General features: G+C 51.6%; 1 protein-coding gene across 1 annotated transcript in view; it reads left to right on the top strand.

Annotated features, from left to right (window-relative positions):
- Positions 1–6,398, top strand: part of LOC128274053 (uncharacterized) — a 50,201-nt gene extending 43,803 nt beyond the window's left edge. The window contains exons 4-9 of the mRNA XM_053012139.1: positions 328–432; positions 3,572–3,706; positions 3,806–3,934; positions 4,019–4,187; positions 5,125–5,267; positions 5,597–6,398. Coding sequence (XP_052868099.1) covers positions 328–432; positions 3,572–3,706; positions 3,806–3,934; positions 4,019–4,187; positions 5,125–5,267; positions 5,597–5,767 — 852 coding nt within the window. The 3' untranslated portion in view covers positions 5,768–6,398. The remainder of the gene's footprint in view (positions 1–327; positions 433–3,571; positions 3,707–3,805; positions 3,935–4,018; positions 4,188–5,124; positions 5,268–5,596) is intronic.
- Positions 6,399–16,084: the final 9,686 nt, after the last annotated feature.

The raw sequence follows: 16,084 nt of genomic DNA, 5'->3' as shown, positions 1-16,084 counted from the left end.
GGTATTTTCCTGGTAAACTGTTTCCTAAGTCATGGCAAAGGTCATAAAAAGGAACACTTGTTTCACTCCATCATGACTCTTATGCACAGTCATGTGGTTGCTTGGATCGTTCCTTGCATTGAATCAAAGCTATCACTGAGTTGACAACTCAACGCGGCTCGACGTGGCTACGAAGTCTGTCAATTTATCGATGTTTATCTGAGCCCATACCCGAACGTTCCGCGTTGGTTTATTTGTGTGTCCAGCAGCCCCCATTTGTAATCAACCGACCCTGCTCGACAGCGTTCCGAAGTAATTAAAATTCTTTGCCCTTCACTTTCTTTCCAGATCGTCCGTCCCATCAGCTCGTTTCTCATCGTCGACGTGCAGAACGATTTCATAAGCGGCTCGCTCAACATCAGCAACTGTAGCGCCCAGCAGAACGGGCTGGAGGTGAGATCAGGCGGCGTGCGGAAGCTGACCACCGCGCCTTTCGTGGGGACCTTTTTTCCACCCCACTGCAGGGCCCTGCAGTTAATTTTATTTGCATCCGCCGAGCACATTCCTGCACGCGGTCCGGGCCGGGCGCCATCTTGTGCGCCGGACCGAGCAGTGCTGCTGCAACGCTGAATAATGCAGCCGAACGGAACGGAACACGGAACGGAAAACGGGGGCATACTAAACGCGGTGCCCCACCTTGGCCTCATGCGGGGAAATGCACTGCTGCACCACTGTGAAACAATGTGGCGCTTTATTAGCATTCGATCACCGGCCGCTCCGGTTCCTGGTTCCTGTGTACCGGTGTGGCGGGACCGGGCGGGTGACAACTTCATAAGCTTGACCATGGATTTTTTTTTCCTGTGCAGACGGCCTCTACGGCCCTGGTTGAGCCTATGCAGCGCCCGTGCTCCGGTGCTTCGTGCTGTGATGGCGCAACGGCATTCAATATCCTCAATTTGCTGGAACATTTCCTTCCGCCCGTAACACAGGGCCCCTTCCCCGGGTGTGACGTCCGGGGTCGTGGAATGCACAGCCCATTTCTTATCCCGACGGCGCAAGGACGGCAACCGGCGACCCCGGGCCAGGCCAGGAAGTCGAAAGCTATTTTCAATTTCTAAACACGGCCCTGGGTTCTGGGTTCTTCCTGGGCCGGGGATAGAGTCAACACATTAACACGCCGATGGCGGTGACGGCGTCGGTGAAAGGGCGCTACCACAGGTGCGGACCTTGCCTCGGCCGTCGCGCTCTGGGTACCGGGCCCGAGAGATAGATGATCAGGTTTGCTACTTTTGAGCCCTGTCCTTAACCCACACGACGGGGGCTCCAGGGGGCTCGGGTTGCCTGCTCGACACCGTTCCGGTGTTTACTCGCCAGAAGTGGAACCGAAGAATGTGCTCTGTTGCTCTCCGAGGCGGTCTTTTTGTTCAACACACCTTGCCACTGGCGCAGAAGCGAGAGACAAGCCTACCACATCGCACCATACAACCACACAGACACACAGACGCAGAGTGCTCGAGGACGTGCCCTGAAAGGATACACTCCCGACCGGATGCCAATCCGTGCACGGAAATTTAATATACCCCTGGCCACCCCTGGCATGGTTGCCGGGCCGTCCATGGGATGGTTCGGGCGTCCTGCGAGGTCAGTTTGTCAACCGGAGAAGAAAATGACCCGGTGTACCACTTGGGCCCACACCGAGAATGGCGTCGAGAAGAAGGCCTGTGCGAGACCAGATAAAGATGAGCCACCGTCGTCGGCTTGGCAACGGTTCGGTCTATTTCGGGGACCGTGGTGCGGACCAGAGCGGACCCCGTGTCCCGGGGATCGCCTGGACACAATGGACACGCTGGGCCTGGGCCGGAGTTGGGCGAGGGTCGTTAATTAACTTCCTTTTGTTTGACGAAACTTTCGATAGTTTCTTGTGGGGGGCCCGAGCCCCTCCGAACCCGTGTGGCAAGAAACTATGCGACCGAGAGAGAGAAAGGTCCCTCATTTTGGCCGAAGAATGGGGTTTTGTCCAAAGGGCCAAAAGAAAAAAAAAAAAAACCGGAATATCAGAAAATATTTTAATGCCATTCTCTGCCGGCGGGCGGCAGAAGGTAAGATTGATGTTGTCTGCAGCCCAGCCACAGCCGGTGGCAGTGGCCTCGATGGGGGGTGACTCGGGGCACTATTGACGCCGCACTTCCGCAACCGCAGCATGATAAATGGAAATCGGTTAGAAACATGATACACACAGCGCGAGGCGGGCGAGGCGTTTTAATGAAACGTTATTATAACGCCCGCCTTTTGGGGCCCTTCCGAATTTCGATCAGATACGAAGCCATGGAGCCATGGGTGGGAGGGGCTAGCGCAGGCGGTTTAACCTTTTCGGTTTAACGGGGTCGAAGAAAACAAAACGGTGTTGTTTGATAAATTTGATGGACGCACACATTTTTTTTGGGGCTTTTCCATTTCCCAAAGCGCCCGCTTCAATTGGCAACTAAATGGGAGCATAAATAACACGGGAGCACCACCGAATGGCCCGTACGGAGGACATTTTTAATGTTACTTCTGAGAATCGATACAATTTTCGCACAATTGCTGAATTCACGCTCCGCAATTGCTCCGCACACGCGAAATTTGCTCAGCACGCCTGCAGGTATGCAATGCGTAATACATATTCACAATGCCCCTGAAAGTATGCCGTACGCATTGCATTGGGTACACTCTCGTGATATTTACACCGGATTTCATTATCAGACTCATATTTCCTATCTTTTTTTGCGAAAAACGTGCCGATGTATGTTTGTTTAGCCGGTGGGTCATCTGTTGTTTTTGTGTGGCAGATAATTTTACTATCCTGACACCTGCAGAAAAGCTACGAAACGAAGCCTAGGCAAACGGGGTACGGCGATTATTGAAGCCATTTGTATGAAAAATTATGGGCGTTTTATCGATTGATGCTGCACATTTTATTCCCAACGTTGCTACGCGTTTGGTTCACGTTGTTGCGAATAAAAGCTGTCACCCTTCCAGTCTGTTGGATCTGCGGGCAGGCTGGCAACCGACAATCGCTGTGGCTGTGGCCAGGACAACGAAAGCACTTCCGAAAACCTGTTGCTCACAACGCTGCGGCTGCTGCCCATCGGACGGCTGACGGTCGGCTGAAGTGCTGCCGCTCGCAAACAGCGCACTTATCGACACACCAACCAAGTTGCCATTTCTTCCCGGTCGGGCCACAGTGGTCATTGTGTCGTTTGCTTAATGGAGTCCGGGAACCGCCCGAGCTCCAGGTGTCTGTGTCTGTGGCTGGCGGTGCCTGTTTGCGTGACTTGCGTGACACGCGGACAGACTGGTATGACAGGCCCGAGATTGCCCCCCCGGTTTCCGTGGAGTCGTGGGTGCGTTTTTGGTCACTTGGCCGGCCGGCCGGCCGACCGTGGACGTGTTCGAGTGGCGAATTAAATTACTTCTGGGGCCGATGATGGGCGAGGTGAAATTGAAACCCGCGTGCCCGTGACAAAAGGAAGCGCGCCACGTGGGCAGCGTGGGTTCCATGCTTCGCGACCCGTTTAATCATCCGGTTTTCCCGTTTCCCGTTTCCCCGTAGGTTATCGAGCCCATCAACAAGCTGCTGGACACGGTGGACTTTGACGCGGTGTTCTACTCGCTCGACTGGCACCCGAGCGATCATGTTTCGTTCATCGACAACATCAAACAGCGACCGATCCATCCGACCAGTCCGGTAGGCTCGGTTCCGTTTTTAACCGTGGCGTTCGATCGGCTGAAACACATTAACGGTTTTTGCTCTCTCTCTCTCCCCGCACGGACAATTCGCTTGCAGCTGAACGCGGACAATGCGCAGGTTTACGATACGGTCATCTTTGCCGGCCCACCACCGATGAAGCAGCGACTGTGGCCCCGACACTGCGTCCAGGACTCGTGGGGCTCGGAGCTGCACAAGGACCTGAAGGTAACCGGCATCCGGTCCGGTGGTGAAGCAAAAGTTGGGTTCACGGTTTATGCTCTTCTCGTTCCCATGGCGACGTGCGCGCAGGTGGTCGAGCATGGCGTGAAGGTGTACAAAGGCACCAACCCGGAGGTGGACTCGTACTCGGTGTTCTGGGACAACAAGAAGCTCTCGGACACGACGCTGTGCGCCCAGCTGCGGCTGAAGGGTGCCACGGACATCTACGTGTGCGGGTTGGCGTACGACGTGTGCGTTGGTAAGTGGGCTGCCAGGGCCGGTTGGCCCCGGCAACACCATTGGCCGTCATTGGCGAAGCATTGCATTCTTTCTGCTCCGGTTCACATTTGCCACCAATCAGCCGTGAATGATAGTTTTGTACATTTCTTTGCGGCGCTCTTTAGGTGTTGTCCTTGCGCTCTGTTGAGCACACAACTTTCCGCAGGTTCTGCCGGTTCCGCCGATAGAGGTGGTTCGGAGAACTACGGTTCAACTCAATCAGTTTCGGGTAGTTCACCGTTGTCTTTCATACGGCCAAAAACCAAGTTGGCTTTTTAATTATGTGCAAAGCTTTTGGTGCTCACCTTGGCAACCGTAAACTCTGCATGTAATGCTGGCTCAGCGAATGCCGGCCGAGAACTCAATTTCACCTCATTAACTGGTGCTATAAAGCCAAACTAATAACGGAACGTACAAAAATCCCGCCCGGTTTTTTTTTTTCGTATTCAAACTAAAGTTCCGTTTTCGGTTCGTTCGCCCCCAATCGCGCCGGATTGCAAAATAATTGCCCCCTTCGGGCGAAGTTATGTCAATATGCGAGGCTGCATGTAATATTCTGCGCCATTTTATTTAATTACCGCTCTACTTTTGAGTGCCATTTCCGGGCCACTGTCCGTGGCCATTGTTTGGTGCAGTGGAGATTTATGAGAATCGATGTAGTTTTTTGTGTGTGCTTCGTTTGCGAAACGTTTTTTCGCCCATCCAACATAATGAGCCATTCGGGGGAATTGAAAACAAACGTCCGAAAGCGGCCGGCGGGCCTTTGGGTGGGGATTTTTCATTAAATAAATGAAAATTGACCAAATTAATCTGCTAATAGACCGACCGACCGACCGGCCGACCGACTGTGCCACGTCACTGTCACTCCGCGTTGCGCTTCTCTTTTCACCTTTCAACCGTTCAATAACTTCCCGCAGGTGCAACGGCCATCGATGCGCTGTCGGCCGGCTACCGGACGATCCTGATCGACGACTGCTGCCGGGGCGTAGACCTGAACGACATCGAGAGCACCAAGCAGACGGTGATTTCCAGCAACGGCGTCATCGTGTCATCGCGCGAGGTTCGTAGCCCGTTTTTCGGCCCGGGGGCCCTGCCATTTTGCTGCGCCCGGGGTTCGGCTTCCCCGGGGTTGAAAGGTCCCCGGTTTAGTTGCCCAAGCTCACGGTCTTCCCACGAAATTAATTACTCCCCCGGGGGGCGGTGTCCGGATCGGACCGGACTTGGAGTCCGACCTGGAGCACTCAGCGAAATTGCGGATTGCGGACCAACGAATGTGCTGCGCAGCATCCGCAGGGCGGGCCGAAACGGTTTTCAATCACTTATCGCGTTCGGGAAATCTCTACTCAGGCACACGCACGCACTCACTCACTCTTCTTGCCCTACCCGCAGATAAAGGCCATGGTCGAAGGGCGCGACCGTCGCCCGGAGCTCGGCTACAAGCTGGCGATGGAGCTGAAAAACTCCGAATCGGACCTATCGAAGAACAACGCCTGCCGACGACAGTCCCAACAGCAGGCGCAGCAGCAGCAGCAGCAGCAACAGCAACAGTCGTCCCAGTAATAAGTCCTTCGCGTCCGCGCTCGGGTTCGGTTGGTCCCCTCACCACAAGCGATGGAGTAACGAGCGACCACCCCGGCCCGACTTCCGTGACATTCCCTGTTGTTTGGGTCGTTTTTTGTGCCCCGTGCTTCGTGAGGGGCCACTGGCCGCAAGATGTCTTTTAAGATTCCTCTCACAATCGGCAACGTTAACCAAAAGTCGGGACGCGTTGAGATGAGGGTCAAGTTCAAAGCCGACGGACGGTCGCGATTGCGATCGAACGGGTCACCGAACGGCCGTGGTGGTTTATTGCCTTCGCTTTCACGCCTTCGGGTCGGTCCTTAATCGTTTATTGCACCGGAAGTCGATAGCGCCACATCTGCCGCGGCGGGTCTGCTTGTTGTGCAGTTGTGCCACCCCGGCCAGCGGCTGCCGAGTGATTGCTTTCTCTTTTCCAGCCCTTGTGGTGGGGGTGAGAAATTTATGCTGCTACCCCAAGAACAATAGGCCGCATGTGGGAATCGGGAATGCGGAAAAAATTGAAAATAAAACCGCTTCCGAAATCCATTACCCGGTTTTATGAGGTTATGCGGGCGCTCCAGGGGCGCAATCTTCGCCCCGGCGGGGGTGCCCTGCCGTGGTGGGGATTTGATTTAACGAACACACACACCGAATCGCCGTCATCGAAGTTTATGTTCGGACCCCGCGGGGTCCGATCCGGTGCGGGTGATGAACGTTGATGAGAGCTGCGCCAGAGCGGAAAGGGCGTCGGTCGCCGGATTCAAGGTGTAAACTACTGTCGATTTACTGTGGGTGACCCCCGCCGCTCCCCCCCCGGGACTTTGGGGTTCCTCTATCCTTTTTATGTTTATTGCTCCCGGAATTGAAAGGGCGAAATTTGGAGTTTCATTCGATTTCTATGGTAATTTTGGGTTGACCACCGAGCCGACCGCCGCGATATATGAACCTCGGGGAATGTCAAAGGACTGGACGGACTTATGAACTCCACTCCACGGGATGTGGTGGGCGCCACCGAAGCGAGCGTGATTGGGGACTTAAAGTGCATTGGTGTCTTTTCGCGTTGTTTTAAGACGGTTAAGGTGTTTACGTTTTTAGGGAGCAACTTAGTTCGTAGTTCGGTGAAGGGCTTAGCACAGGGTTTGGTGGTGACCGGGGGGCCACCTAGCGCATCGCACTCGCTACACTAGACACTAGGGCACGGAAGCGGAGAAGGCACACAAATTACCATTAAAAGGCTGCCGCATCGGTAAGAGAGAGAGAGAGCGATAGCAATTCAATGACACCACAAGAGAGCATAAGACAAGAACAGCGCCGCCACAAAGTGCACAGCGCAAGGGTGTGTTAGTGTGTGTGTGTGTGTTATGATTTTTTGCGTCGCGTTCATTTCAATATTTGCCTCCCCGGCGAGCAGAGCACCAGTTAGAGTTAGAGGCTCACGGCACGTAAAGTTCGCGCCACCGTTCGTGGCGCGGCGGCTGAAGCGATACGCGCCGGCTGCCCGCAGACGCCCCATAAACCCCACTTAGTAGCAGTTACTTAGCGGAAGCATGCCACAAAAAAAAAACAATACCCAATTGGTTTTAGATGAAGAATCGGTATCGGTCGGTCGGAGCGTCCGAGTGTGATTGGTTGGAAACGGAGTGTGAACGGATAGAATGATGAAGTTTGTTGTAGGTAAAACAAGTAAAACGCAAACAGTTACAGCGCAACACTAATAAATGGTGCATCTGGTGTAGCTCAATGGCGAACGGAGGGAGGTTGCCTCGAAAATTTCAGCTACTTTCAGCTGGAGCTGGAAAATGTTTTACTAACTCACGACGTAAGTAGCGCCCGGACCGGTGCACTCAGCGGCTGATTAATGTTGGCTCCCCCCCGGGCGTAAGTAATTAAGTGGCCCTGGGTCTGGGCCGGAGAAAAGTTGCAAAAGTATTAGTTTTCTTCAGCCACCAAGGTTCCCACGGTACACACGACGGCCCGGGTTTGGGCCAGGCCAGCAGAGGCTCAGGCTCACCCGGGGGCAAAAGTTTACAAACTACAGCCCGCCCAGCCAACCAATGATTCGTAAACTTGTTTTGCATTGTTTGACATTCCAATAATCAGGTTACCGGTTTCCGGGAAGCGGAATCAACTGTGGGCCCCGGCACACCGGGGAACGATAAAACCCAGCCCAACCCAACCTTGGCCTGGCGACATGTGTAATCCGACCAAACGCTTTCCGGATCCGTCGGAGGATGCTGGAGGAAGTTGGATCCTGCGACGACGACGGGCGGCCGGCCGGCAGTGCAGCTCGGCGGCATGTTCGCTGCGTTCGAACGGAACGATTCAATTCACTTCGGCCCCGGTTCTGGAGGGCTGACTGACCGACGGGGGGGGGGCTCAACTTTGACCTACAGGAGAGCTCTGCGAAACCGCATCCGGCATCGGGACGCTCCGATGCTCCGGAGTGGGTGGCTTAGCAGTGCACCACCCACCCGGTGGCCGACCCACCCAGAGATGTAATTCAAAGCAAAGCGGGCCTCTCGGTACGTCATCGACCTTTCGCGTGATAGAAAGGGGCGCAATGCAATGATCTATCTTGCCGCCCGGAGTGGGTCGGAGGTCAGCAAAAGGGGAAGTGGGATTGATAAAATTATTGATGCAACTAGAGTGGATTGCTTCCGAAAGGCCAAACGGTGCCGGACTCGTCGGCCCATAAAGCCGCAGCGACAGGCGTGCGGAGCGCCGGTGCACCAGAAACCGGTGAACTGTGTAGCGAGAAGAGCCGCAAGTGCCAGGTACCGTCAAACCGGTGTGTTGGCCGTTGCCGGTGTCGGTTTAATTGTTGCACAGGTTTTCTCATGCACAAAAATAAACGTATCGACCGACGAAAGCAAGCCGACGTTTCGGTGAGCTCACGTTAATTGGTATGCCGTGCGTTTGTTTTACTTCACCAACTTACAATTTGCACCGTAAATATTGTGCCAAATTAGGAAAGTGAACCCGGTCGAAGGTCAATACGGCAAGAGGATTGGATTGGCGGTTTTGTTTCAACTTCGGACAACGCCGGGTTTTGGGGAATGTGCAACGGTTTCGTTGGGCACCCAAGTTTCACTTGATTCAATTTGAAAAGTAATATCCTAAAAGTAACAGGAGAACACAGCAGCTTGAGCTTCTGTGTTGGCATTTCCAGGGAAATGGGACAGTGAACCAAAAATGGCCGACATTCCCAACATTGAACTAATTTCTAACTAATGCTTGATTCGAGAATAGATTCATGTTATTCGAGAAATACCGATAGCAGAAGTCTGCGACCATGTTACGATCGATGGCCAGAAGTAACTCAAATTCATTGCGATTTCAAGGCAAACTTCGAGCTCTCCGATCGCCGATCCAAAATGGTCGAAACGCGCCCATTATTGAGAGTTTGAGGAGCAATTCAAGCAAATGTATCACTTATTGCTCAACTTTGCGGGATTTCGTGTTTTAGTAACAGTTTTTCACAGGTTTTGAGCCTACTTGAGCATCATTGTAGTGCTCGGCTTGTTGCGCCATCTGTTGGTGGGTTCTACTGCGACAGTCCGCAACACTACTATGGGCAAAACAAATCAGAAAACAGTTAGTAACAGACAACCATTATGAATTCTTTTCCATCGGTCTACAAAGAGTACTATTTAAATGTTAGGCGGTCGTGTTAGGCGTACAAAAAGATCGGGTTTATGGTGAAACAGTTATTGATTTCTGCATCACGAGGAAGCATCACAGTTTCGTGATCCCCACAAAACTCGAACCAGATCGCACCACGTGACTTCTGACTTTAAGTCAACAGCTCTCAAGTTTAGAGTGTATAGCGGAGATAGTAGAGTCGAAACGGAGAATGTGTTGAAGGCCAAATCGGACTTAGGACTTGGGCATAATGCATAGAGTAGAGTTTGCTTTAAAGGTGAAGAGATAGAGTTAGAAAAAAGGTCAAGAGTTTTTGAGTTGAGGATTTGGATGGATCGTTTTTTCAGTTTAAAAATGCCCTTGTGATAGTAAAAGGATTTTATTGTTTGACCAGTTTGCAAATAATCCCAACGGATTAAAAACGGATGCCAACAACTTCTTGGTCGATTTCTGGACACGAATTTGTTTCGGAGCCACAAAGTACCGGACTCAAACCACTTAGCCCCATAGCCCCAAGACTCATCCATAGTGATGAGTCGACGCACAAAATCCTCTTTATCCTTTGGAAAAAGCTCCAAATGTTGCCCGAGAAAGTTGCATTCGAATGTTATTTTGTTCGATTGTTAGCGAATGCGGTAGCCATTTTGCACACAGCTTTCTCAAACCCAATATTTCAGTAAAAATATTGGTTACACTGCTTAATGAGATACCTAGGCCTTATACTAAATCTCTTTCAGCCGTTCGACGATTTTCCAAAACCACATCCTGCATTACGATTTCAGGTGTTGCTAACGTTTTTGGACGTAGACCTGGATCGTCTGCAAGCCATGTGCGACCACGTTTAAGTTTAGGCGAAGAGTCTTTAAAGACTTTCAACATTCGTTCATTAATTTCCTTTGCTTTAAAACTACATCACTGCCTTGGTTTTTCCATTGTAAAAAACACTGTGAAACCCTCCGTTATTGAAGCGCAAAACTTATTGAACGACCCAGTCATATACGCCAATTCCGTTCATTTTTGTCACTTCCGGTCAATAAGACGTGCTGCTGACGATACGATCTAATCGATTGACAGTTCGGTGTGCTACGCAAAGCCAACGCCTCCGGACACCAACTTACGGCACAAGATACCTGCTCTTGCCGTTGGTTATCCTTCGATCCGCTTCGATCTTGGGCACCCGTCCCGGATATTTGTTCGGTAATTGAAGGGAACGGGAGTGTAAGTGAACAGAAATCAAAACACCGCGTTCCCGAGCGTGCCGACCGGAACCGGAACAGGGAACCCCTCGTTTCCAGCTGGCGCTCATTCGGTTACGTAATGGCAGCGCTTCCTGCGTTCCTCGCAAGCGTCATGTTTGCTCACCAAACATTCTGGATCCCCGATAGGCCCGACGCAGCTACGAAATGGAGCGAAGAAGCGTAAACGTGGCTTCATCATCATCGGGCTACCATCTCCGGGCATCCTGGCGGCTTGCACCTCAACCGGTGTTCGTAGCGCCACTCTACCTTCCTAGCGCCCGTCGAATGGAGAAAATAAATTTTAAAGCCCCAACGGAACGCAACGGGGCCCAACTTTTTCAATTCCGCCTGCGCTGTTGGCTTAATTCCTGCATCCTCAGCCCGGCAAAAACCCGGTGGTGGTGGTGCACATTGTGCTCATTACTTATAGCCGGCGCCCTTCCGCCTTTCCTCGGGATGTGCCAGCTTCCGGGGCCCGTGACTCGCCTCGTCGGCAGTGGTGGGCGGCGATACACTTTATTTGTATCACAAGGAAACATGTTTTCTTTCCTGATCGGCAGAGAGAAAACGGAGCCAGAGCGAGACAAGGAAGGAAATGCTGATATTCCCTTTCTCCGCGGTGGGAAAACAGTTACTCGGGGGCCCGGCGCACCGGGCGCCCGTTACGCTCCGGTGCAGCTTTCATCGGCTTTTGTGCGGGTTTTCTTTCTAACGCCAGCCCAGACACCAGCCACCGCTAGCGCCTCGGCTAGCGCCCCGGCCGTAAGATAAACATATCGGCGACGAAACTTTCCGGGCCGGGGCAAGATACATCTTTCCCACCCACCGGCCTCGTCGAGCTCGCCTTCGCACGTCGATGAAGTTTTGCTCGGCTCCGGATGTCTTCGGTACCATAACTAGCCGTCCTGGCCGTGGCTGGCAAATAAATATGTGCGAAAGTGTGCGCGGTGCAGTATGTTGCAAATTGCAGCGCGCGGTCGACAAGCGACGCCCGTACGACGAAAGAAAGGAATGATTTCTACCCTTTCACCGCCCTTAAAACGGCTGGGCGAGCCGGGGCCGCCGAGTGTTGTGTCCTGTGCGGGATTTCGCTCTTTTTCCACTGAGCGCTCCTCTCAATAACCGAGTCCTGAAGGAGCAATGCAGCTTGCATCTTGCGGCCCGAAGACGCCCGAAGAAGCGGGCCTCTGATGCGAGCATAAAGAAACATAAAAATAACACAAAATCATGTTTTTCACTCCGGGGCGGGGCGTGTGTGTGTGTGTGTGTGCGGCCCTCGGTGGAAGTAGATAATCAATCTCAATTATTTTTTATGTTGCTTATTCCATTATGATGACGCCAGTGTCGTCGTCCTTCGCGATCGATGGTGCTACCCGAGCTGGCAGATGAGTTGGATTTTTATCCCGCGTCGCGGCCACCATCGCCACAGGTTGTACAGATTCAAGTCTTCCCTTTCCCCGCAGCAACACGCAAGACATGGCCGCAGCAGCACCAAGCGGGCTAACGAAGAAAATAAAACAAACCGCGTCTCGGTACCTCGTCATCCGTTAGCCGGTCGCTCACCGGAAGTGCAGTGCCAGCAACAGCAGCAGCAGCAGCGCACCGACACGGCGCGCCGTCGTCCGGGAGGTCCTTCGTTTGTATGTAGCCCAATCAAGCAAATGGGGGCCGTGTGCCCTGCCGGGATGGGAGCGGATTTCCTGGAAGATCCATCGCTCGGTTCCGATACGCGCGGCTCCGCAATCGATTGAATGGCAATCCGGACGGCTTCGGATGCCGTCCGGTGCCAGGATCAAAGTCCTGGATGCCAGCTCTCAATCTGGCTGCACTTTTCTCGTCGGGGGAAATCCCCGTCCGCTTCGGTTGGGCCAAGTAAGCGTCCTTAAAGCCACTCTGGACCGCGCGCAAAAAAAAACGCTCTCCGGTTCCGGGCGCTCGAGCTCGTGGCCAATCCTTCCGCCGCCACCGCCACCGCCACCGCCGCGAGCCCCGGGACAAAATATTCATTACTCAAAATGATTAATGCGTGCCATCATCATTCGCGGCACTCGGCAGCCGGCAGCCGCAAGACAAATGACGCCCTCGTGTCGGGACAGCGCGTCGCTACAATTAGTTACAACTCCACAAAGTTTAGTGCCAGCCGGGGGTGCCTTGCCCCAGTTATGTTGCAGTTAATTTGGGCCGCCCTCTGCCACCGGGCGAGCATTGAATTTTTGAACCAAAGTTTTATTGCCTCCGTGTACGTATATATTTATATGGAATCCTCGTCGTCCTCGTCGCCGGTGGCTAGCCGGTCATCGTAGAAGGCAAATTGTGTGGGGCCAAAGTGCACTTTGTGGGGTTGTTGCCGGCCAAAGCGAGCGTCCCCCATCCTGCGAACGGGGGTGGACGTTATCGTTTCGGTGTCTGTGTCGTGCTTTTGTTTTTTTTCTGACTACCCTGCCGTGTGTAGCAACAGAATGTAACAACAACGGCCACTTTATCAGCGCAACCAGTAAGTGGCACTTCATTTCGGAATGCGCCACACGACTCCCCCCCGGGGGGCGTAGCTGAATGGCCAACCAGGATAGCCAGTGAGGCCAGCGAGCTGCTCGTTCGGGGTGAATTAGTGTGGCCGTGGCATCTTTGTGATTTTAATGGCCAAGAATGTTTTGCAACCGAGGACCGGGGACAGACAATTTTCGCAAGACTAGCATCTGTGTTTTTCGTAAGCTAGTACATTTTTGCAGAACTCAGGTCTTGTACCGATAGCTTAACCATGAAACTTTCTCAAACATATTGACCGCTTTATTACAGTAATTTGATGGCTGATGGAACTGAAAGCGTGGAAGAACTCTAAAGCTTGAAGAGCAAACCGGCGATTAACCGGACCAGTTCTTTGTTTGTTTGATTAATTAACAGCCTCATCATCTGTTTCCGACAGTGGCGTTTCGCGAACAGATAAAAGTTATCACTTAATAAATGAAGCAACGAACAGTAAATATCGAAACAAGCGCTTTGAGGGTGAGTCAGCGCGTTTTGATTTATCCGAAAAGTGTTGGTAAAAGTTTCGTAATTACTTATCGAGAAAGAGTAAGTAGGTACAGAACTTACCGAGTATGCCCTTAGTAAAGACCTTATCGATAAAGTCCTTTTATGAGGTTAAAGGCTTTCGGAGCAACTTTTAGAACCCGAATCACACCTTTATTTGGTATAACCTAGGCTTGAATTACCGTTAATATTCTATTACTCTCATGTTTAGTTCAATTTGTTCGATCCTTTTGCGGGCTTAAAGATGAGGAGTTTCCGTCGTGTGATTCCATTGTATACGCGCTTTTTGAAGGAAGAATTTCACTAAGCTTTACGTCACTGGTACTTATGTATTCAGTGGCTAGTGAAACAAAGATCATCATCTTCGGTTGGATGTCGCTCTTTGAAGTTAGTGAGTTGGGGGTTCTAAGAGCAGTTTTATGACGGTTAAATAACAATTTTATTCTCCTGGTACAGACATTTGCGGCCATTGTTAAACTTGTTCAATGAAGTGTGAAGCTGTGAAGTTTTCGGTTTCTTACTGTTATGTAAAAGAAGATAGTGTTCGTTTTACTACGGCTCTAGAGTCTAAGATATCAACACCAAAACCAATTAATAAACGCATAATGGTATTAAGAATTCAGACTTACCACCCCGATGTGAGCACCAGGCCACTGACAGATACAAGAATTACTACGTCTTTTGGAATATGCAGGATTATTTATTATCAGATGGCCGACCCGATGGCCGGCACCTATGGCAGCAGTTGATTCTGATAAAATAATTTTCAATTACTTCTTTGCACATTTCGGGTGGTATCTCGGCGGTATAACTTGGCGAATGTTTTTTTTCAAAGTTGTACGTTTATCACCATAAACACAATCTTTTGCGTAATTCCACAAGATAAAGTACAACGGTGTCAAATCGTATGATATTGGTGGGCAGCTATAGATATAACGGCTTCTCTTCAATCGATTGACGGTTTTGAGTGCACCAGATGCGGCACTTTTGCTTGTTTACGTAACCACCTAGTGAAAAATTCGAATTATCTTGTTTGAATTCCCACTTTTGTAGTAAGTTTTAATAATTTTAACACGTTTTTCTATTGCTAAACGATTCATTTTCTAAAACGGCAGACATTTAACTAAAAGCTAGACACTTTGGTTGACAAATATATTCAAAAACTGTAACGCATCAGCCCTGTGATTTCAAAACTACAAAATGGCTCAATCGAAATGTACTCATTACTCATTCGGATTTCCTACTCCAAATATGTGCCTCAACCAAAAACTCTTCCACGTTTTCAAGTAGCATAAAATAACGGTCAGTTTTCTTCTTTCTCCCTTTCACACACTTTCTCCATTTAATCACGATAGAAAGCATATACAGTGCAATCCGCTGGCCTGGCATGTTTCGCTCACATTTAATTGCAATTACGAATCGCCCATTTTTTGCCACATTACGATCTCCTTTTTTTTCTTCTTTAAGGCACTACGGATTGAAGTAGAATTGATAAAAGTTTCCGCATTTTTTTCTGCTTCTTTCCACTTTCGCCGCCACTGAAATGCTCCATCACTGTTATGGACTTTCGTTATTTTACCGACCCCCGGTGGATGGCGATACACCTTGTGGCCGCTATTGAACTCTACACTCCGTCCGGCGCGAAGTTGGCTGCTGCTGCTGCACAAGTTAAATAAAGTCGTTCGTGGAAAGTGGAAGCAGCACGAAAGAGATCAGCGTCGGTCATGCGATAAACTTTGGCCAAAGTTCCGCTTGATGATGATTTCCCGACTGCCGCTGCCGCAGGCCGCCGGCTCCGGAAACAGCTCACTTTTTCACTGACAGCTTCACTGCACATTATGCCACTCGTTCGGACCCGATTCATTCATCACTGTCAGCGGTTGGACCGGAGTGCGTGCGGAAGCACCACGCGGGACCAAGAGGCCACGGGACCGACCGACCGCCGCCGTGGCTGGTTCGATGATCTCCGTAGGGTTGCGGATTTTTTTTCCACCCGCCTTTCCTCGCCCGTGACGCGCGCTACCCGGTGAATTTCCATACGCTTACCGCCGGAATTGTGTAAGAATTTGCTTCATTACCCTTTCGGGGCCGTCCGTGCACGGGAATCGGACGTTCGGAAGGGTTCTGTGACCGCAGCCCGCTTTCGGTCGAATTATGTCGAAACGCCAGGGGCAGGGCCTCCCCCCGGGAGTGACGCAATACGACCGGACCCGGGCCGGGCGATAAATCACCGGCCGCAGCGTCTGGGGAGTGTTTGCTTCGCCGACCGCCGCTTGCGGTTCCGGAACGGAGCGAAACCCACACCTGCACGCTCGGCGATAGTGTCTACCGGGGCGCAAGATGAACCGACCGCTCCGTTTATCAGCTCGGGCGAACGGTCGAACGTCACACAGCCGGTGGTCACATA

The sequence above is a fragment of the Anopheles cruzii genome, chromosome 3 (genome assembly GCF_943734635.1).
Source record: "Anopheles cruzii chromosome 3, idAnoCruzAS_RS32_06, whole genome shotgun sequence".
In the NCBI taxonomy this organism is placed as follows: Eukaryota; Metazoa; Arthropoda; class Insecta; order Diptera; family Culicidae; genus Anopheles; species Anopheles cruzii.
The sequence above is the reverse complement of the archived record's forward strand: the minus strand, read 5'-3'. Positions and strand labels throughout refer to the sequence as shown.